Below are 23,935 nucleotides of genomic sequence, written 5' to 3'. Positions count from 1 at the left end.
TGGTGCCCACAGGGCGGGGAGCGGGGAGAGGGCGTTAGACGGGAGGGGTGGTGGTGAGGAGGAAAGGCAGAGGCCAGGTGTCTGACAAAGACCAAATACCCGGGAAGGGCTGGGGGCCGGGGAGGCGGGTGCAGGGCGTTCACTGACCAGGGTGGGAGGAGGGTCGTAATGAGGAAGGGTGGGGCCCAGGGGAACAAGGCACCCTAACTATGACAGCATACATCACGAACCCTTCCTAGAGACTGGAGCAAAGTTATCTGGTTCTCCAGAGGCAGAATGCTGGAGCAGAAAGGGCCAGGCTCAGAAGTCAGTCCAAATCCGCGCTCTGCCACCACGAGCTGCAAAACCTCGGGCTGGTGCGTAACCTCCCTGGAGCCTGCCTCCACCTGGGACAGCCATGTGCTGACATCTATGTCACCAGCTGTTGTGACGGGGGAGGCTCACAGCCGCCCTCTCTTGCTCCAGAGTTGAGGATGAGGCTGCTCGTGACACAAACTCCCTGATGCTTTATGAACACCTTTGCCAGAGCACCTAATCGCTACTTTGAGAAAACGCTTTAGGATGACAGATGTGAAAAGACAACCATTGCTTCCTGCCTCTGAGAGCTTACAGTAGAAAAAAAGTGTAAAGTTCCAGCAGCCAGGGCTGAGAATTCATGAGACCAATGTTGCCCACGCAATGGGATCTGCAGCCCTCCCACGCAGCTGACACAGTGGAACCTGCCAGCCCCACCCTACGGCAGAGCCTGGGTCTGACGGCACCTTCAGAAGCCCTCTCTGGTGCTTTGGACGAGGCCCCACCGGTGGCTTCAGCCACCCTGGTCTGAAGCGATGCGAAGTGGCAGGGAGAGGGCAAACCACTCTCAGCCCGTGCACATCCAATGTCAGGTAGCGCTGATGGCAAAATGAAGCTTTAGAATGAGTCACCAGCCAGACCACAGTCCCAGACCAACACCAAGAAACCTAGGTTCCAAAACCTGGGCTCAAAACACCAATCCCTGAAAACATCACCAACTCCACTTCAGGGAATCTATCTTTCCAATACACCTGGACACATGCAAAATTACGTACATTCCAAGGTATTCATTGTAGATGATTTGTCATAGCAAAGACTAGAAGAACCCAGTGTCCCTTGGTAGGTAAACTGCAGTCCTTCTGCACGATGGAGGGCTGAGCGTGGTAAAGGAGGACAAAGAAGCTCCCCTACACTCTGATGTGGGTAGACTGCTGGGATATACACAACAGGCCATAACGTGCTAACTTCTGCATAAAATAGAGAGACATAAAAAATACTTATTCATGTTTGCGTGTTATCTGCATAAGGACTAATTAAAGTTGTTACCTCTAAGGGGTAGGAGGGAGAATAGGATGGAGGAACCAGATAAAAGGAAAACTTCAATGTATAATTTTTAAGTATCTTTTAAAAAATTATTTTAATTATGTGAAAGGAATCTATTCTAAAATTAAAATAATTTTTAAAAATCCAGCAAGATTATGCACACAGAATGGAGAAGCCATGCCTTAGCAGTACAAGCATATGAAAGTGCCTGAGAAATTTCTAGTTAAACATGGAGGATATACTCCAAAACCACTAAAGTAACAGTACAAGAGTTTAAAAAAAAAAAGTATGAACCCACAAGAGCAAAAAGAACAGGAAGACAGCAGCAAAGAGAGAAAAAGAGGTCAGTGCAAATTTAGAAGCTAGAAAACCGACTTAGCAAAAAACTTCTGCCTTTCTTAGAGGGTGGAAACTTGAGGTGCTGGGTGCTCAGAGGGGGCAGGGGCCCAAGAACCACCCTAATATGCAAAGGCTCCGAAGGACCAGGAGGACCCCCTTAAAGCAGGGCTGTGGCCTGGGGCTGAATGGGAGGCCCTCAGATCCTGTCCATCTCCCCAGCAGCCAGGTGGGTGCCCCTCTCCCACTCAGTGGACAGCAGGAAGTTTGCTTTCTAGAGAGGCCTGCAGAGCTGGGCACAGCAGTAAGAGGCACTATGAACTATGCTTTTCACTGTCTCTCTCCTTAAAGAATGGGGCTCCCTCTAGATTATCTCTCTACCTCCTATGCCTAACACAAAGCAGATACCAAATAAACTCTTTTTGAATCAACAAGGGAATGAGAGAAGAAAAGTTGAAGGAACGGGAGGTGTCTAACCAGGAGAAGAGGAGACATGGGGAACACAACAGTTGTCTTCAAACATTTCAGACTGCACTGGGAAGAGAAACGAAGATTTATTTTCTATGGCTCCATAAAGGAGAACCAACACCAAGTGGAAGCTCCAGAGAAAGAAACTTTAGCTCAACAGAACTAAGAATGTTCTATCTACAACAGATAAGAGAGAAAGAGCCGGACTGGGAGTCAGAAGACCTGGCTTTGAGTCCTGTTTCCTCCACCTTCCAGCTCTAGGGGCTTAGGCAACCAGCCTGACTTAAAACATCTACAAGGCAGTATATTTGTAGGCCCTTCTTCATCTGCCTTGCAGGTACATCTAGACAGATAATGGACGTGAATGTACGAAGTACTACCCAAATGTTCCTAGATATCATTCATAACCTCAATAAGAATCATTCAAACATGAGTGGACACCCTCAAAATGAGTTGAGGCCCTGTCCTCTGAGGTGTTGAAGCGGGATGGAGTAACTACATCTGTCCTAGAGGTAACACGACACGGAAAGGGAATTGCCGGGGGCAGATTCACTGACTTTCACATTCCCTTCCAATCCTGCCACTCTGACTTCCGCAGGTTCTCCAGGACTGGGAAATTCACACAAAGCACGTCCTTGCCTGAGGCAGGTGCACATGCCATTGATAAGAAGATGCAACTCAAAACATGACAAGTCAAGAATGCTTTGTGTTTGTTTTCAGTCCACTTCTGGTTAGTATAAAAATACACAGGCAGAAATGGGTAGCTAGGTCAAAATGGATCGCCACTTCTGCACCCTCTACCTGCCAAGCCCAACTGAGTAGCAGGAAATCTGCAGAGAGTGGAATAAGAAACGCAGCTGCCAGAAGCACAAAGGGGCACACTGCCAGGATCATCGCATCTACCCCAGAGCCCTGGGGCAGTCCGACACCAGGGATGCCCTGCCTGGCCCACTCGCCAGTCACATGTCAGACGGCAGGACTTGGCTCTTCTCTCCTGGGCTTCTGAAAGTCACCTAGAGCAGCGGCCCCAACCTTTTTGGCACCAGGGAGCGGTTTTGTGGAAGACAATTTTTCCACGATGGGGGTGGGGTGGGGGTGGGGGATGGCTCAGGCGGTAACGCAAGTGATGGGGAGCCAGTAACGCAAGTGATGGGGAGCCGCAGATGAAGCTTCGCTCGCTGGCCCGCCGCTCACCTCCTGCTGTGCGGCCCAGTTCCTAACAGGCCGGGGGTTGGGGACCCCTGATCTAGAGAATTAGCAAGGCTGGATCCACCCTCATCCTTCTACATTTGGTGACCATAAGCCATGAGCAGCCAATGGAGAGGCCCAAGGAAGAAGTGCAGGGCAGCAGGAAAGGTAGGATCACTGCTACCCACCCACCAGGATTTGGTGGAAACCTGGTGAAGACTTAAAACACCTGGCACCAGGAAAACACACACACACACACACACACACACACACACACACGCACGCACGCACGCACGCACACAGCTGGGTATGTGTTGGGGGGAATCTAGAAGGAAATTTGCCAAATATCACCACACATTATCCTTGGGTAGTGGAGTAAGGGGGCCACTTTTCCCCTTGTTTAAATATTTACGTTTTTCAATAATGATATAGCTCACTGATAGCCTTAAAGTCAGAAAAGACTTTTTAAAAAATGAAGCTAGCTGGCAGCACAGTGACATTGCTAGATCTTGCTGAGGCATGAGATGAGGCAGCTCACTGGGGGTCCTCCCTGCCCCCGGCTGTGCTGGGGGAGTGGGCTACGGTCATGCCTTTGGAGGAGCTGCCCCCATGTGTGCACCTCCAGCACAGGGACCACAGGTGGTTGGGCAGCTCCGGAGGTGCTACCCAGGGGGACCCAGATGCTGTCTTCCCTTCCCCGGAGTTACCCCACCAACCTCAGCCGCCTGGAGACTGGAGACCCAGGGTGAACCAAAAGCTGCTAACAAGGCCTCCTGTCCATGGGGGTGAGGAGGGGAAGGCGGAGGTGGGAAGTGGGGAGGGCCAGCCCAGGACAGGGATCAGGAGGCAGCCCTGGGGGTAGGAGTGGGGCCCGGGACAGGGTCTGGTGGAGGAGCTGCGGTGGGCCTGGGTGGGGTGGGGGACGGAGTGGTGGAGTCCACCGGGGAGATAATGCCCCGTCGCAGAAAAGCCACTGACGTGCTCCCCTGGTCCAGGGCTGGCAAGCAATTCTGGACACTTTCTAAAAAAAATAATAAACCTTATCCTTCCAAGAAGATACGAGTGTATTGTGAAGCCAGAAAAGGTTAGAGAAGGGGGAGGAAAGCAGATTTTATGCTCTGGTGACAAATGAGACTGCCATTTGTTGAAACCTTCTCCCAAAGCAGAGCGAGATATGTCTGGCAGGAGGAGAGGACATGCTTATTATCAAGTGTAAAATGAAAACGGGGGTGCGAAGGCCCAGGTTAAGACACAGGATAATGGGGAGCTGCCTTCCTGGGCAGGGGCTGGAAATGAGGTAATAGATGGAGACAGAGATGTGAAAATGCTTCCAAGAAATAAAGGACACCATGCAAACATGGTTCTGCCATGGTGTTTTATCTCCTGGGCCCCCGGGAACCCACGGAACAGAAGATTGAGAGTTTCACCCTTCAGAATCAAACAGTTTGTTGTGGGTTTTGGGGTATTTTTTTTTTTTTTTAAGTACAAAATTTATCTTCCTTTCCCATTCTGAAAATACACATTTTCAACCTCACTGCTTTGGATAACTAATCTTTAACCCCGTGCCCCTGCGGTAACGATGTCAATAGACAGCCACCGTGCTGGCAGCTGGGCAAAGGGCAGAGGCTCCGGCCAGAACGCGGGGGAGCTGCTGCCGGGGGCCGACCCCAGCCCTTCTGCTTGGCAGCTGCAGGAGCCTGGACGAGCTACTCCATCACTCTGCTTAGTTACCTCATTCAGGAAATAAGGGTCATAATAATATCTTCCTTATGGGGCTGTCCTGAGGATTCCATGAGACATAAGGTGCTTAGAACAGGGTCAGCCACAAAGTGGAGCTCCCAAAATGCTCCAGAATGCTGTTCTTATTCTAAGCACTGTGCACAAATAACCATACACTGGCGGTGACAAGTGCCAGGCCGGTGACAGGCAGAGCCCAGAGCAGGTGAGTGCTCCGGCGTGGGCTTCAGGAGAGCTCCGGCCACGGAGAAGGTGTTGGGGAGACAGACTCCCCATCCAACACACCAGTCAGGGTCCAAGCGTCACGCAAAAGTCACACACTTAGCATGGGGGGCGGGGGACTCCAGGTGCACGGGCGGTTTGGGTTATAAGGATCTAACCACATTATAAACAGGACCACAGGTTGCTATGAAGCAGCTCCGCGGGGCTGCACGGTGAACGGCAAAGCAGTCTGCAAATCTAAGGCACGAGGACACTTCTTAGCTTCACGGCACATAATACAAAGTGTTGTGTTTGAAATGAGCGTCTGACTGACAACTCTATTTTCAGAGAGACGTGCAGCGGAACCTCTCTCAAACCTGCCGTCCTGGGTGAGAAATACTGCTAGCCATCAGGTAGACTAAGGGGAAAAAACCTATCTGAAATGCAGTCGTCACGGCCAGTCACATGACATCCTCCCGACCCGCACATTCTGCACGCACAGATCCCCACCCTCACCTAGATGCCGCCCACAGACAGTTGCGTGGGCAGCACAAAACGGTCCTTTCTTTCCTCATTCTCTTCCCAACCACCAGACGGAGCCCTGTGCCCAGGGACACCCTGGGGCCTGGCAGATGCCCCTCCCCCTCTGGGTACCCTCCCCCGCCCCACCAAGGCATACGCCAACTTACTTCTTCAGCCACTCCACAATGTCCTCAGCTGTGGACCCATAGCTGTCGTACTGGAACAGAAACCGTCCTTTCCTGTGAAACATGAGGAGACACTGTGGGCTCAGCCAGGGAGGCAAACGCCATCATGGAGGGGAGCGGGCATCAGCAGAGAAGCAGGGGACTTACTCGAAATAGCAGATGGTGGGGTAGCCGCGCACACTGTACTCCTCCTTGATGTTTTCAAATTCCGAGGAGTAGACATTCATCCCGGCCAGCACCTGGGAGCAAAGGGAGAACAGACCTGTCCACTCTCCGCCCACAGACGCCCTCACCTTGTCCATGCCTGCCCAGCTGTCCCACCAGAAACAGACGATGGGGACGAAGCCTCACAGTCTGACGCACAGCCCAGGGCAGCGGGGGATCAAGGATAGCCAAGCCAGCTCGGAACGATGCCCGAGTGCTCTGGAAGAAGCAGTCATCTGGGCCCAAGGACTGCCCCCCATACAGGCATTCCCTCCTGCCTGCCCTGTGGGAAAAACCATCCCAGAGCAAAACAAAGTTCTGAGGGTTGAAGAAGAAACCTGGCCTTGTTACCAAGGTCAACCAGGTCCTAGAGTGGGTTCACTGCCACCCAAGTACCTATTATGCCTTTTCTCTGCCCATGTCAACTAAGGTTGTACTCTTCTCCCAAGTTATGGAATCACCACTGAGCCACTCTGCCACTCTAAGGCACCCTTGGACACCTTCCTGGATACCTCAGTCTGTCCGCCCCGGCTTCACGTGCAACATTCTCAGATCTCACAGTTAATGTGGCCAAGGAGGTTGCATGGTTCTCATGACCATCCACCTGCCTAACTCTCCTCCCTCCAAACCCTGTTAGGCCTCCTGTGGGTGACCATCACCTACAGCATCATTTGAGCATCATCTCTGAAGTCTGAACATGTTCTGGTGGCAGGGGTCCACATATCCAACACCCCTGAATGGGAAAGGAAAACTGTAGTAGCTTGTATTACTGATGACAAGCCTATGTACTGAGAACAACCCAGAATGAGTCCCCTAGAACTCCTTTCCTGAAGCAGGAACTTTTTTCTATATGGCAGGATCAGGTGCCCGGAAAAAGGACTTTGAATCTGTTCTCATGAGAGAACACAGTGTGGCCAGATGTAAGAGGGCTGTTCCACAACGCCGGGTGGCATAGAGGGGCAGGCAGAGGAAGTTCAAAAAAGTCAGCAGCAGTTACAGAAGCAGAAAGAAGAAACCAGGAAGCGGAATTTTGCTGAATAATATGTAAGGAGGCATAGGGAGAGAAAACGGGAAAGAGCAGTCTCAGTGGACAATGAACTTGATTCAGAGGACTGTTTCCACTTGGCAGTCGCGTGACCTTGGACAAGTCACTCACCCTCCCCGAGGTTTCCTGTTTGGAAGATGTGGGTGAGGAGACTATCACAGGGCTCTTGAGAGAACTGAATGAACCAAGTCAGAGGTTTGAGCACAAAACTGGTGCTCAAGTTCTTTATTTCCTACCAAATCCTGGGTAATGGGAGCTACCTGTGCCTCTGGCAGCTCCATCCCTACAGGCATCTAAACGTATCTTATGAACCATTTTAAGTACCTAGCACAGTGCCTGGCATACAGCAGACACACAATAAATGCTTGCTAAATCTGTTTTTTTTTTTCCTCCCACCCCCTTGTGGAATGCTACAAGGAATACAGGGAAAATAAGCCTGAGACAGAACTTCCTAGAAGCCCTGGAACACTCTAAAAGCCCGTCTGCTCACTTCCCCAGACTGATTCAGCAGCCTGTTCCAGTAATAATTGTCTACTTTAGAGTTCTCTTTTAATGTCTAATTGGTCTCCCCAGTGTCAGTGCACATTCACCACGAGGTTAATCTTCCACATCCTCCTCTTTCATTACATCACTTCCCGGTGCAAAACCTTTCAATTCCACTGAATGCAGGCTAAAGTCTAACTCCACACTCAAAGACCATATGGTCCCTGTCTCATTTTTTAATTCTTCTTTCCTACAAAAGCCTTAATTGTGCACCTGCTAGGGTCTAGGTTTTTAATTCTCCCAGGAATGAGACAGTCTGAGATTTCTGCACAGAGAGGAAGTTGGACTGTTTGCCGTCTGGGGCCCCTTGCAGATGGGAATATACCACAGTGGCTAGGAGCCTGGGCTCAGGGCTTAGGATGCTGGGTCTAAATCCTAACTCCTCTCTCAGTAGATGTTTTCCTTGAGCAAGTCACGGTTACCTGTGTGCCTCAGCCTCCTCATCTGCAGCCCCCTCCTCTGGTTGCAGTGAAGCCTAAATGAGATGGTACAAGTATCTACAACACTCAAAACCTGTTAGCCGTCTTCACTGATACCCCTAAGAAGCTCTGCAGATGCGCTCACACTCCCAGAACCCATGCCGTATTCTCCTGGCCCTGACTTCGAGTATTCTACCCCCTTTGCCCATGTGGCCCGCTCCCCCTCTCTCGGCTACCACCGAAGACTCATCCATCTTTGAAGGCGAATCACATCCCACTCCCCTAGGTGGCCTTTCTAAACCACCTTTGCTTGTGATGAACTCTTAATTCTCTGAGTTTCTGTAGCACTTCTGACTACTTTGCGGTCATTTATTAGTGAATGAGATAACTGGTTTTTGAACGACTACTTACAAACACTTTTTGGAGTCTGTGAATCCAAATGAGGCAAAACTGGTCTCAACCTAAGGAGAAGTTAGGGTCACCGTGCCTGACACCGAGCCACGTGCGCCTGGGGCCAGTCGGCTGACATAACATGATCTTCCTCGTGTCCAGCCCATGCTGTGACAGGAACCATCAAGGAAACTCCACAAAGCAGGAGCGTGTGAGCTAGTGGTCAAGGAGGGTAAGATTTCCACAGACATTCCAGGAAGAGAAAACGGAGACAAGACAAAACAAGACATGGCTCACGAACCGAGACCATGCTGGTTTAACTGTAGGACACACAGAAGGGAGTAGGGGGAGAAGGCTGGGCGAGTTCACCGAGGTCGCTGTGGACCAGGCTTTAAGGTCTAAGAAACCAGGACTTTATTCAGGAGGTGCCGGAGAGCTACCGGGGGTTGTAAGGGGAAAGTCACAGGTCGGGGAGACAAGTCAGCAGTCTCTGGTAACCACCCTGTATGGTCTAACCAGGGTCTGACCCGGGCTGGTGGGCAGGGAGAGGATGGAGGACGTGAGGGGGACAGATGGATGACAATGGCCCGGCAAAAAGGCACACTGCAGAGGAGCCTGCGGTGCTCAGGAGGAGTTGGGAAGGAAAGCTGGCCACTGCCCGATGGAACGACACTGAATTTCATTTTAGACATCCTGCATCTGGGATGCAGGGAGAAGAATGCAGCCCAAGACGGGAAGCAAGCAGTCTGCCATGTGGTACTGGAGCTTAGAGACTCAGGCTCCACAGAGCTACATTGTGTTGAGCTATAGATGTAGATAAAAATCACTGAGGGACAGTCCATAGGAGACAAGGAGAGTACAGGGCCAGGCCCTTGTTCCAATGTGTTAATAATAAAGGAAGGAGGGTGCAAAGCAGACCCTTGGCAGCACCCCGTTCGGTGAGTGGAAGGAACAGTAAGCACAGGGCAGTGGGAGCCGCGTGGAGGTGTCAGTCACCTGTACCTGTGAAGCGTCTGCAGGCTATAGAGCTGTCTCCACGCACCAGCCCATTCGCGCACCCAACAGCCCAGGGAGATGGGCAGGGTTGGTGTTATCATCCCCATTTTAAGGATGGGGGAAGTGAAGGCTCCAAAGCAACTTGCCCAAGATCTCCCAGTGGTTAGCAACAGCCAGCACCACAGTCTGATCTGCACACATCTGTCACCAAGACCGACACATTTCACTGTTTACACCCAGATGGCCCAACACGGCCAAGGTTAACAAAAGACTCAGTGTGAACATCAATAACTGGCAAGGCTGGGAAGAGGAGACAGACGAGGATGGGCTCTGCTCTGAGACGGGGAGCGGCTGCTGATGACGATGTCCATTAGTAGGAGTAGGTGGGACAGGTGCCGATGACTCACCAGACGTCAGCGACAGCAAAAAACAAGAGGCAGATCTGAGTCTGGAAAATGGCAAAGGCTGTGCATCCCTGACCCAGCCTCGCTCCCAACTTAATGACATCATTAGGTTGGACACCTCCCAAGAAATCTGTAGAGGAGGAAGGTTTCTAACCCCTGCCACAGACACGGCCAGCCAAAAAGGGCCCAAAGATGACAGAGGTGAAGAGGAAACAGGAGGTGCTGACCCAGCTGGATTTCAGCAGTGCGGTGAGGAGCAAGCTTTTGATTTCAGGGGACCAGCAGCCCATCTCTGCCCCGTGCGCAAGGACAAAAAGGAATCCACACCTCTGGCTGCCCCGTTCCTGGGGAGCTGTGGCCGCCCCATGAGCCCTGGCCTCTAGAGGCCTCCTGAAGTAGGTGATGGCCCCGGTGGCTCAGACCCTTCCTCCTTTATGGAGCTGGGAAAGGGTGAGAACTTTTCAAAAGGTGCTTTCCTAAGAAACTAAGGGGAAAGCAGAACAAAACAAACCCCAAGCAAGAAAATACAGAAGCAAAGTAATGGATGAGTTCACGTAACACAGAGGTAACTGACACCTGGCCAAAGCTGGGCTTGAATCGGCCAGGCTCATTGGGTACCTGAACAATCCCACTGACTTTTCCATAACGTTGTCTAGGGAACTTGGAGGGTCACCTTTTTCTATTTCTTGACCTGGGCCCAAGCAGGAGAAGCAGGTACTGGGTGGTTTTTTTTTTTCCATTTTTGGAAGCAGGTACCCTTAACAAGTAATCTTCAGGGCTAACCTTGCAAGTGAACCTATTGTGAACCCAGGGCCAGAAAAGAACCCAGGGCCCTTGTCCCACAAACATCCTTCCCACTTTGCCTCTGTCCTTAGGAACTGATGCTCTGAATTCCTTTCTAAAAGGAGAATATCGCTTTTAATGTAAATATAGAGCTTAAAATAAAATGTACCCAGTAAGCCACATGCTCATTCATTCACTCATCAGCATGTGTTGAGCACCTACTCTGAGCTTGGCCTGTGCTCTGTGCTGAAGAAACGCTCGAGAACTCACATCTCAGTGAGAAAACCTTATTATAATTAGTATCAACTGGTGGGTAAAGCGATCCGGAACAGAAGCAAAGATGAGCAGACACGACCATGCAAGGCAGGGACAGGCTCTGGGGGAGCACAGGAGGGGCCTGGAGGAATGCTGAGTTCAGCAGGGAGAGGCAGCATTGGCTGAGAATCTTCCAGAAAGTGCACGAGACTGGCACCAAGACCTCACCTGCTTTGACGGAGCTGGCCAGCTTATCTGTCATCTGAATGGGGCTGGAGTTCTTTACCCTCCACTGCACTACAGAGTTCGGAGGCTGAGCTGAACGGTTGTCTAAGTGTATACGGGTGCAGCAGAAAGAACTCTGTGGGTAATTAAGTCTCTTCTCCAGGCGAAATAATCTTAAAATATGGTATCTATTGAGACCCCAAAATGTGAAGTGAAACTTCCCCAGAGTGATATATGTGTGCCCCAGGGCCAAACGTCTCCAGGCAAGTTGCTAAAAGTTTATTAGTGAGAAACAAGCAGGACACTGGTGTCTCCCCAGAAATGAGGTCAAAAGAGAAAGCACCTGGTTCTTTGCAACCCAGTCCTGGGGCCAGCTAGCAGGGCTGTCACCGTGCTCAGGGGCTGCCCTTTAAACCTTTTTTAATTGACTCTGAACTACAGCAACTTAGTTTGGTCCATAAAGATCACGGTGCAGTTTTAAGATCTCAGGACTCCTTTGGTGGGGCTCTGGCCCACCCCACTGAGATGGCACCTGACGACCTTTCATGAACGGAATATGGATTTTGCCATGCTCTCAGAGGAGCTAGCAGTTATTTTTCTGTTGCCACCAAGAAGAAAAAAAAAGAACAAACACCCAAAACTAACGAAACAAAAACCCCCAAACCTCTGTGGCTCGGGGTAAGTGCAAAAATGGACAGACCTATGGCACAGAAGAGACAAGCCTGGCAAGGCGAAGGACACACAGACACGACCAGGCCCGTCAGCGACTGAGGCTCAGCCCTGGGTGAGGTCTGACTGCCCCGGCCTCCCCTCCTCCCTCACTGACCATCCTGGTTGCTCCTACTTCTCTGAAGGCCCGTTTTCTCAGTGGCTCCCCTTCCCCTCCTGTCTCCTAAAGGTGGGCATCCCTGAGACAACCCTGTCTCCCGCCTGCTTCCCGGCACACTCTCCTTCCGAGAACCCGTGGGCCCAGGTTTCCAGCTCCCCACCGCCTCTCCCCGCTGTGGTTCCAACGTTCTTCCTGCCTCACAGGAACCACAGAGCCCTGCAAGCCCGGGCAGGAGGCTGCCTCATGGACCCTCTTGTGCTTTGGGCCCACCCTTGGTGTCACCGTGCCCCCCTTTCTTTGCCACTGGGCTCCCCGGGCACCGAGGGAGCCTCGGCCTGCTTTGGAGCCCAGCCCCCGTCATTCTAGGCCCCTGACGGTCTGCTGTTGGCCCCTGGCCTCTCGGCGACACCGAACGTGCCTTACTGGTTTCCTGGTTATTTCATTACTGGTCTTTGACAGGCGCCAAATTCTCCTGGTCCCAGCAATTCTGGCCAGTTCTCAGCATCCACTGAGGACAGGTCTCTGAACCACACGCCTGGGGCAGCAGGGGCAGCAGTAATAGAATAAGTCCTTCCCGTGATTTCAAAACCTGCCCTCTCCCCTTGCCCTGCACCCGTCCTCCGCCATCTCCCAGGGAGAGAGGGAGAAGTAGGGAGCTGGCAGGCAGCCCCGCCTGGCCCATGGCGCCTCACTTACGAACAGGCCCCGCAGCTGGGTCGCAGCCTTCTGGAAATGCGGCATTATCCTCTTGCACACGCTGCACCCTAGTCACCGGCAGGAGAAAAACCAAACGGTTACAACTGGCCCCATGCTCCGCCCTCTCTCCCCTCAGGCCAACCTCCACCAACAAGCATTTATCCCACCTCCAGAAGCCAGGACTGCCCCAGGCTCTGGGAGCACATGGGGACAGAGGCAGAGGCCCCAGACCCCCAAGAGCTGACAAACCCCAGCCCAGCAGTCACTCAATAAACGCGGGACTGACAAGCAAATGTGACGCAGCTGGGGGAGGGCAAAGCACTGAATAATTTAGAGCTGAGGATGAGTTCAACAGGAATTCAGGGAGCCGGAGCAGGTGCCAGGAAAGCACCCACCTTGTGCGCAACTAAAAGCCTCCCCTCGCTGCCCAGCCAGGGGCTGCAGATGAACCTGAATCAAATGCTATTAGGAGGAAAAATGTGCAACCATACATACAATGGCTTTGAGGATTTTCTGCCTCTTTTCCTTCATTAACAATGAATCACACCATGGCTAGAGGCAGCCGAGCGCTGGCCAGAATCAGACACTCAAGTTCTCATCTTCCTTCGACCTGCTGGAGGGCCCCGACAGGTCACCTCTTTGGGCTGCTGCCCCTTCTGGCAAATGAGGGGTGTTGGACCAGATGGCCTCAGGCCCCTTCCAGCACTGACACTGGGGAACTCTGTGATGTCTTTGACTCAACCCTCTCTGGTCCACCACGGTCACACTCCTCTCCTGGGTGGTGAAAGCTCCAAATTTGGGGGGCTCAGGGCCAAGACAGCCAGGCCTCAAACACCCACTCCTACTTCAGAGAGACTCTGATTTAAACCCACCCCTTCCCTTCAACCAGAACAAGCCACACATGGGCACTGACACCGCAGGACACGAGCCCCAGTTTCCTCAGACAGGAGGAATTCTGACACACAAGGCTGTTACTCTTTCTGACAGCCGCTCTGCTGCAAAACAGGCTCTGACATGCTTCTGAAGGCCACAGACACCAAAGCTGCCTGGAACCCACGTCAGTCTGGATGTCATCTCGACACGGCACAGTGGGGACAGGGCCACGCAGCAGCAGACTAACAAGCTCTAACCCACATTTAGCTAATGCCTTGGCAGGCTGTGGGCAGAGTAACGCAAGTAGAGAGCTGCTCTCAGCCACTGGGCCAGATACAGACACTGGAGAACAGTGAGCAGGTCAAAACTCCGCGGAGACCACCTGAACCTCCCCAGCACCAAGTCTACTAGACAAGATGCACTGCAGGATATTTTGACATAGAGCTCTCAAAATGCCCACAGCCCCTCCTTGACGTTCCTGCCTGGCAAACAGATGGACACGCACACACACATCAGCGCATTACGCCTGGGCTTAAGTACATGCTGTTAGTTCAGGCTCAGACTCAAGGAGACACAGGAGCTGCTGTGAGGTCAGCCTGCAGCGCAATCCCATAGCACCTGCCCTCAGAAGACAAGAAGCACCTCTCCCCAGCAGCTGCCACCACAGTATGGTCCCCACAGGCACTGGAAGGGAGGAATATGACACTTGTCAGGGGGCCTTGTTCCCTCTGTGGGGATTCGGAGAGAAGAATGGAAACAGAGACAGCAATGCCAACTCCCTGGGGTGCCCAAGCTCCACCAGGTGGATGCCACGTGGTAGGGATGGGATGCCGCACGGCAGCAGCAGAGGAGGGAGCTCAGCTCTGGGGAGAATGAGACCCAGGTGTGCATCTCCCCTTGACCACTGCTGCCTGTGTGACCCCGGCCTAGCAACGTAAGCGGTCTGAGCCTCAGCCTCCCCATCTGTAAGGTGGAGACAACACCTGCCCTGCAGGCTGAGGGCAGAGCCAACACCTGGGAGGGCGGGCAGAACTAGGCACCAGCAGGGGGGCCTCTACCAGCACAAGGCCTGAGAACCTGCCTCCCCATCCACGGTGGGGTGACACTTCCACCGGGAATGGGGATGTCACTCCACTCCCCAGGAGAGAGGATGAAGGGGGCACACATCAAGCCCTTCACCCCCCCCCCTTTAGTCAGTGACTTGATGAGATGGGGGAAGTTGGACACCCACTGGGTCACACTCAGGAGTTTACTGCCTATCCTCACAGGTGTGGCCTCTCTCCCCCAGCTCTGCCGGTCTACAGCCTGCAACGACAGTATCCCCCGTGACTCCTAAACAAGTGTCAGTCAGCCAGCTGTCCCCATGGGTGGAGTACCGGGTGAAGAAGTTATTGAGGGGAAGAAGAGATGGAAGAGTAACAGGAAGCTCTGGGCCAAGCCAGTTGCCACTTGAGCTTTACCAAAAATAGAGCTCGTACTGTGATCCCTATTTCAGTTTATCTTTCAACTGATTCATTCGGGAGGAAGGGGAAGAGAGAAGACTAATTATCACTCTCAAACCCCAAAACTTAGAGCACCAGCCCTTTTATTTTCTCATTAATTCAGTCAACGAACATTCACTGAATAATCAGTAGGTCCTTGGGACCCAGATTTGTCACAACTGAAGGCTTCCACTGCCTTTAGGCTCCTTCATCCCAATCTTTGATCCGTTAGGATCAAAGAATCCTAAAGGACTTCCCAGTTAGGGAATTGGTGTTTCCCAGGAATAAGCTGAATTATGAGGCCATGACTGCTTGGTTGGACTAGTATAATAAAAGCACAAGCTCGTTTCATTAAAAACAACAGCAACAACACAATCTGGGGATACCTGGGACCCAGGAGGCCAACCAATCTGATCCCACACAAGTGTAAACTTAACAGCCCCGTGTTTTCTCCCTCCCTCTCCACTATTCATTGTTCTATGACACCTACCAGGATCCTAGCTTCTTCTGCCTCAGCTTCCTATTCTACAAAGATAATAAGCCTGCTCGCAGCTCTGCCTGCTGTGATGAGGAGGACGGTCGCCCTTCCTGACAGCCTGGAGAGTCAGGGTGAGGCAGGGGGACTGGCAGACACACTTCGGTGCACATTGCTAGTGAACCTCTCCCCGAGATTACCTACTGTCGTTACGCTGAAACCTGCACGGTTATACCATGACCCTGCCTTGTGACACGTACTGTATACTGACATCACTGTTTTAGTCTCATTTAACCAATGTGTTGAGACCTGAAGAGTTCTAAGATAAACGAAGGGAGGCCCGTCCTCAAGGGACTACGCAGGCAGGATCATTCCTGAAGCAATTCACAGCTGGGCAGGTAGTAAGATCCCTCCAAGGAGAAACAAAAAGGGGTGAAACCAACAAGTGAATATTAATAGAGAGACTGACCCGGGGTTAAAGAGCAGACCGCCTGGGCAGCGCCGGCTCTAATAGGAAGTGGGACTCCAGGGCCTCTTTCCATAGGCAGGCACACCCCTGGGGCAGGGAGGGGTGGGGGGAGGCTGGGTGGGGGGCACCCAGCAATCAACATGGGCTGGGGAGAGGCTGTTGTCATAGTGAACAAGCCACAGGCCCAAGTCAGGCAGAACCCACAGAAGGGCATCCAGCCTGGGGAGGCATGGTCAGCAGGGTGGAGATGGGAGGAACCTGTGCTGGGAGAACTTCTCAGGAAGGGGGATTGGAGGCAGGCTTTTAAGAGGAAACAGAACCCTGTGCCACAGCCTGTGGTACCCACTCGAGCCACAGACATGCCTGGGCACACCCACCTCCCATCACATACAAACCCCCCCTCGCTCCGGCCTTTAGTCCTTTGGCTTCCTGAAGGCGCATGTAGCTCACAGAGATCGAGCTCTAAGGCCACACACAGGCTCTAATCCGAGGTTTTTCAGTCTGTGGGGGGGACCAGTTAGACTTCAGAGTTGGCCCAGATGGGGGAATATCTGTGGCTTTGAGGACATACTGTCAACTACTCTACTCCACAGTTGTAGCTTGAAAGCAGCCACAGACAACATGCAAATGAACAGAGGTGGCTGTGTTCCGACAAAAATTAATTTACAAAAAAGGCAGCCAGCCCACAGGCCATGATTCGCTGACCGTTTATTAGAGGGTTACGAAGTAGTAGGAAAAACCAATTAATGTTTAAATAAAACAATGAAAAAGAAAATATCAACGTGCTCTATATCTGGTGGAGTGGATGGCAAGTAGTAAGGGTAAGTATGGTTTAGTGAAACTTTTCAGCTTACTTATATACTGGGCTGCCATGTAAAATATGTTTAATACTACAAATACAGTCAAAAAGTTTGAAAGCCCCTGCACTGATCCAACCCCTTCCTTCCCTTACAGAAATGGGAACTGAGGCACAGAGTAGTGAAGGACTTGACCAAGGTCACCCAGCCTGCTGGGTGGCACAGCTGGAATCAGAACCCACGTCTCCTGGTCGTCATCTCAACGATCCTACTGCTGTTCCCACGACCTCTTGCCTCATATAGAGACTGAGCCCCAATAGTGGGCCCCTTTCTCCCTGGTCCTGATCCCTCGGTCCTCCCAGGTGGCTCTGCGGGAACCAGAGCTGGACGTGCAGCCGCCCCGAGGCCGGCCAGGCTCCGGGCGGTCGGCAGCCGCCGCCGCCAAGGAGAGCGAGCCAGGGCCGAGGTGCGGCTCCACCGGGCACACGGCTGCCAGCAAAGGGCCACAGGCCCGCAGGAGGCAGAGGGCGGGGAAGGCGGAGGGACCTGGAGCAGAGGCCCATGCTGCTGCTGGGGGAAGAGGCTAGAAGGATGCGGAAGCCAGCGAGAGAAAAACGGATGTGGACTGCAGGAGAGGCGGAGCCAGACGAAAAGACAAAGGAAAAGAGGTGCAGGCGGAGACGGTGTGAGCGCCGTGACTGGGCGTTCTAAGTGGAGGCCCGGGGCTAGTTCCCAGTCCCCCTTGCGCCCCCAGCGGCCCCACCCAGAGTCTGAATGTCTGACTTGAACCCAAAGGAGAAAGTCACTCACAGGAAGCATAAAACATCATCAAGATCGGCTTCTCTTCCTTCTTCAGGAGCCGTCGGAAGTCCTGAGGCACAGAGAACACTGCAGGTTACAGACGACGCAGGAATGGAGACGACATTCCCGGGGGAACCACAGTGGCGGGAGGAGTGCGGCGGGGGTTTGGAAATCCCATGGTCTGACTTGGGGGCTGGGGGTGCAGTGCAGAGTCCTGGCACGTCAGGGGCTGAAAGACCCTCAGAGACCATCTATTCTAGCCACCTCACATGTTACAGATGGGGAAACTGAGCGCCCGAGGGGACAGATGGCTTTCCAAAGGCCACCTGGTGGGATGAAGTAGTCGGTACCAGGTTACCAGCGTTACTTTCAGCTCCCACTGAACAATGAATACGGCAAGGAGCTAACTGGGTCCCATGAGGCTGTCTCTTCTTATGCGATCTATGAAGTGGCTCTGTTGTGGTGGTGCTTGTATTCACGGAGGCCCAACTTGGCCAGGTGCGGATCTGCTCATCACGTAACACGGGGTTAACCCACCGCTATGAATCTTCCCCAGCCCAGCCCTACAGCCACCATCCAGGGCCCGAGGAGACCATGGTGCACACAGGAGTGTAAGGATGAGATGCACCCCCATTCCCAGGAGGCTACAAGCTAAATGGATCATTTGTGTTTGTACCCTTAGAACAGCGCCTGGCTCGTTATCAGACAATATATAATCATGTTAAATGAATATAATAAATGTAAAAAGACAAGTGGTCACAGCAGTGCTAAAGGAGATACTTCAGTGTAAAGCAGGGTAGGAGACTTTTCTCCCAACCAGAGTCAATGATGTTTGGGAAAAAGCAAATCTGTCAAGGACTGCGGAGTAGCACCATGACAGAGCATATTTTTGATTCAAATAAGCTCCTCTAACCAGTTTCCATGGAAGAAAATTAGAGGTTTTTCTCTCTTGAATAATAAGGAAAATAAGAGGAAATTTCAAAATGCAGCTTTCTGGCAGCAGCAAGGCATTAGGTAAATAGATGATGGTACATCCCGCACAATGGAATACGACTGCATTATTAAAAATGATGAAGAGGAATATTTAATGTCACAATAAGATGTGCATGTTACATTAAGTAAGGGTGAAAAGCAAGTTACAAAACAGCATGTACAATGTGATGACACTTTTGTGAGTAAGAGTATTTATGTGTGCATTAAGCAGAAAGCCTGGAAGGCTACAGAAAACACTGGCAGTGGGTATCTCTCAGTGGGGAGGGATGGGATGATTTCTTTTCTTCTATGCTTAAGCTGAATTTTCTAAATTTTCAACAATAAACATATAGCACTTATAATTTTTCAGTTAGATAAAAAAGATTACAAATATTTTGTGGGAATTTATAACACTGCATAACAAATTCTGAAAATGTTTACTCTTATTTACGTAACTAGCGGGTTAAGGCACTCATTTTAAAACAGAATTAGTAACGAAGGTCTTTGACCCTGACTAGGGGTGGAGGATGCTTTGAAAATGATCTTCTGGAATCCCTGGAGCTAAAACCGGTGAAAGATCTGAGAAGAAAAGGTTTTTCTGAGCCTGTAGCAATTTGGTTTCACACCCTCAACAGTAACAATATCGCATTACATTCACAGATGCTTAATTACCTTCAAATTAAGTGTGGAACTCTAAGCTTACAAACAGAAATTGGCAATTCAAACTTGAATTTGGAACTTGTTATTTTACGGGGATTCTATTAGCAGAAAAGCAGCAGCACACAGTATAACAAGAGGATTGCCTACAGGTGTAGAAAAAATATTTCTGCTTAATATTTCTAGTTACAGAAGAGCAATTTCAGGAGTTTCAGGACATGAACATTTTGGAGGAGCGAGGCGGCAGGCAACCACTTTCCAGAGAGGCTGAAAGCACGTATTACCACAAAATCTACCCGGGAGAAACCATCAGTTCAGGCTGTTAGTCTTTTCTTGGCGACAGGCACAGGTGCCGCCACCTCCTGACACCTGCCCCTCCTCCTTTCCCCCAACATGCCTATTAAAAAGGCTTCATCTTCAAGCTGAGGACACTGGCATTTTCTATCCCAGAAACGTTGATGCCCATCCCCTAAATCGAATCACCCCTCAGCTGAAAGGCCCACTTGGTTAGCCCACGATGATCACACATGATCTCTCCTGCAGCAAGTATAAATGGCATCATTTTCTTCTGAGCTAACAAGCATCAAGAGTCAATAATTTCAAATGAAAAGGGGAGGCAGAGGAAGATAAAAGGCACATTTTATGTTATCAAGAGAAAAACGAACATTCTCCTTCCATCTACGAAAAAGCACTGCTTGTCTCACAGGCCATCTGAAATGTGACAAAGAAGTTCCTGCCCATCCTAATGTAAAGGCACAGCCAAGCAAGTAAGGCACACATGTGTGCATGACACAAACACAGATACACACGGATAAAGAGGCACGTGCAGGTCAGGCGGGGCAGGCTTTGAAAGGAGGAGGGTCAGGGCTGTATGCAGACCGCACATCAGAACCACCCTTCTGACCCCAGCCCCCCACACCAGCCAAATCCAGAAACTGAAGTAAATAACTTGTTCAAAGTTAACACAGTGACCCAGAATTGTGAAGACCTGACCAAGTCTCTGGCAATCCAACCCAAACCTCACAGATTATTCTTAAAACAAAAAAACAAAATCCACTTTAAAATAAAACCCAAAAAACACAAAGGCAGTTCCAACAACTGAATAACCTAAGGAGGAGAAAACATTTAAACAATATCCCTATAAGGAAAATCTAAACACGCTAAAATACATTATATAAGGCAGCAAAGGACAGGGGAAGGGCTCAGGCAGTCAGCCTATAATCTCCTGTTCGTTCCGTCACAGAGCGGGGAAGGGGTACCAAATGTTAGGGCCCTGGCCCAGCTCCCTTGGAGGCCCCCCAATACTCCCACTTCTCAGTTCCTTGGGCATCTCTCCTGGGAGACCCTGGTTAGGGGGGAAGCTTCCAGAGCCCATCAGAACTGACACGGAAAAATTACCTTTTCATTATCAATGTGGACAACATCTTTGGCTCCAGGATCTTCTTCCCACAGTGGGGGCCCTTTTGGATCCTTCAGAAATGCCACTACGGACTGACGAAAAGAGAGAAGGGAAAACTCGTTTTAGCCAGGAAAAGAGGGAGCTGGGGGAATCGGGAACCTGCCCTGTTCCCTACCTGGAGACCCAAGTGCCTGGAACGGGTGCACTGTGCCCTATGGCGGAGTGCCACACTATCACCCACCGGCAGCTTACTAAGGGCCCTAAAAATGCACCCCACCAGGATTTTTCAGCCACATGACACCTAACTCTGGTCCACTGACACCTACGATGCTTCTTCATGGACAAGAGAGGAAATCTGAGACAATTCGTTGGCTGACTCAAAACAGAGGCACGTGCTTCTAATAAATCTCACCTCCTCCAGAAAGTCTCCCTGATCGATTTGAATAGAGGTCTTCAATCCTGTGCAAGGTAAGATACTTACACATCAGGCAGCCACTAAAACTGTCAATCGCATAAGCAAGTGATCACAGCTGCTTGTACCCGGCTTGGTATTTCAGGATCTAAACTGGTTTGGGAGTGTGTTAAATCCTGATCATCTTGTGAGGCTCAGGTGGGAAGCCCCCAGGGCAGGGTGCTCATCGCTGTGGCCCCCTGGGTGCTGGATTTCTCTCCTTAAGGACCCCCTTCTAGACGGACCAAGACCTTCAGGATAAAGGGCTTACTTAGCCTTTGTCATGTGGACAAGTGAGCAAATGCAAATCTCTGCTCCCCTCGGGCAGGACACACATGCAGCAGGGAACAGGGGGCACATCCCTCTGCCCCCCTCCCCACTTGCCACAGTTCACTGATCCAGGACAGAAGCTGCATTCCCTTCCCTCTCAGACAGTCATGTGGGAAATGCTGCTCAAAGCCTGTGAGAGCCAGAAATGGGTAACAGAAACCAGCCGAGGCTCCATCCCTCCAACACTGGAAGGGAGTTGCTGGCCATCCATGTCAACAGATGACCCCTCAGTGTCCCCCAGTTTGATGCATGATTCTGTTATTTCTGCCCACTCTGACCAAGCTCCAGGGAGCAGATGAGGAACTGGGTGTGCTGGGGTGGAGAAGGGAGGGAGGTCTGCAATGAGAAAGGAAACACCCCCGTAGTGAGCCTGTGCATGCAGCCCACCCACCGGTCACACATAGAGGACCTGGGAGGCTTGTTATTTCTGGAAACTCCTATTTGGAAAGAGCACTATGGGAGCGTGGGAGACAGCCAGGACTTCGCAGAATTTCATTCAGGTAACGCTCTCTGTCTGTCCAAACAGAGCTGTGAAATGCCTGCTGGCAAGAAAAGTGGGCCATTTCCACCAGGCAAAGGCAGATCGCCTTCTCTCAGTCCCTAGTGAGAGCTTCACCGTGACAATACAAGCCAAAGTGGAAGCAGCAGGGCCGTCCCGAAACCCATACTCACAGCCACGAGCCATGTGAGAAAGACGCTTATAAGTGCCCACCCGCCTGCTGTTCCAGAAGATCCAGTGCCGGTGCTCTCAATTTGGGGTACACAGTGGGCTTTAGGGGTCTGTGAAGCCCCAGACTCACAGGAAAACACTTCCTTCAATGTATGCATGCGCACTGTTTCTAGGGAGAAGGTCCATGGCTTTCAGGAGATTCTCAGTGGGATTAGGAACCCAAAATAGGTAGGACCTACTGCTCTGGGAGGCTCCTGTCCCATCCCAGCACGAGCTAAGTTAAAGGGCTACCACCCCTACCCCTGCCTCAGCATCAAGGAAAAAAGACGAACGTGGATGGAAAAAGGAAAAAAAATCACTTCTTTTAATGTAACAATTGAAACATTCATACTACCAATCTTTTGCTTTTCAGGTGATTCTTCTTTAATTGAAGTTGAATAATTCCATCCACAGGTTCTTAGTCTCCAAATCAGTCTAACGAACAAGACCTTGGGTAGAAAGGTCTGCAGGGAGGGGCACCTGGGACACTGTCGTCAGCTGTCCTATTCTGGGTGCTCTGAATCCCAGGAAGATTGCCCAACACCCTGCACCTTGGTCTGCATGGCTGGGAAACCACACCCACGGCCACAGGCCTTGGGAGAAGGTCACCTGAGGGCCCCCCGAATTTCGCCTTCCAGGCACCTCTGGTCCTCACCACTCATATACAGTAAGGATTTTGCTGGACAGTCGGCTGACAAGCAAAAGGCCGCTTATACAGTAAGGCCCCCTCTTTGAGTTCCCCGCTCTTTACACTCTCACTTATCTGGCCTCTGGACTCTAGGGACCCTGGCCTAGTCCCTGTGACCCGGCCCCCGCAGGACCGTACAGGGTGACAGCAACAACAGCCAGACCATGAGCCTGAGCCTGTGCACCCACCCTGCTGGGGGCCTCCTGCATCTTTCCGGAGTTAGAGGCTGGAGAAACCCTGAAAGGAAAACGGATCCGTGACCAAGGAGGGCTCTGCTCGTGGCTGCTCCCTGTAAGAAGCGGGAGCCATCAGGCAGTCACGGGGAGCTCCGCCATCGCCCCCCACCCTGCAGAACCCCAGGGGCTCTACTCCAGTCCTCGATGGCCCCACGCACTTCGGGGACCCTGGGACCAAGGATGCCCTCTCTCTGCCCAAGGCCCTGACCCCGTACAATGCTCAGCCCACTTCTCCAGCTTCTTGATGCTGATATCACAGGAAGGACGGGAGCAAGCGGGTCCCACACACCTGGTCTTTGTAAGGAGGCAGACAGAGGCCAGGACTTGGCCTCCCTCACCCAGCCAAGTCCAGACCACCCGGGCTCCTCTCCTGCTACTGCAGTTCTGAGCAGCTGCTGCTCTCTGCTCCACAAGCCCAGGACAGACTCCTCAGAGGGCCAGCTAAATATAAACTGAACACAACCTCCAAACACAAAACGGAAAGTCCCCGCCCCTCTCTCCATCAGCACCTCCCCCACCCCAGCCAGCGAAGTCTGATTCCTGCGGAGCACGTGTTCCCTCCAAGGACTTCAGCTGACGTCTTAACACAGAATAAGAGGGGTTAAGTAACTCTAGTTGGGAGAATTTTCTCTAAGTGGCTAAGTGGGTGTTAAGATGATGAGTAATCAGGCTGAGCCTGTGTACGGTAAAAGCTGCAGCAACTTAAAAAAGAACAAGTGTTAGTGGATAAACAAGAAATGACCAGGGAGGTGGGGGGAGAGAGGCAGAGGGAGAGGGGCACAGCTGCACAGACAGATGGACAGACAGAAAAGAATGGAAGGAAACAGATGGAA

General features: G+C 51.6%; 1 protein-coding gene across 1 annotated transcript in view; it reads right to left on the bottom strand.

Annotated features, from left to right (window-relative positions):
- PDIA5 (protein disulfide isomerase family A member 5) overlaps positions 1–23,935 on the bottom strand; it is a 92,484-nt gene that overhangs the window by 33,607 nt on the left and 34,942 nt on the right. Inside the window, exons 6-10 of the mRNA XM_027106550.1 lie at positions 20,688–20,780; positions 17,670–17,730; positions 12,765–12,832; positions 6,123–6,214; positions 5,958–6,029 (exon numbers count right to left, since the gene is read on the bottom strand). Of these exons, the coding sequence (XP_026962351.1) occupies positions 5,958–6,029; positions 6,123–6,214; positions 12,765–12,832; positions 17,670–17,730; positions 20,688–20,780 (386 nt within the window). The remainder of the gene's footprint in view (positions 1–5,957; positions 6,030–6,122; positions 6,215–12,764; positions 12,833–17,669; positions 17,731–20,687; positions 20,781–23,935) is intronic.

Source organism: Aethalodelphis obliquidens, unplaced genomic scaffold (assembly GCF_003676395.1).
Source record: "Aethalodelphis obliquidens isolate GAN/ISIS:26980383/991018 unplaced genomic scaffold, ASM367639v1 scaffold1, whole genome shotgun sequence".
Lineage (NCBI taxonomy): Eukaryota > Metazoa > Chordata > Mammalia > Artiodactyla > Delphinidae > Aethalodelphis > Aethalodelphis obliquidens.
Note: the sequence above shows the minus strand (reverse complement) of the source record. Positions and strands in the feature narration are given on the sequence as shown.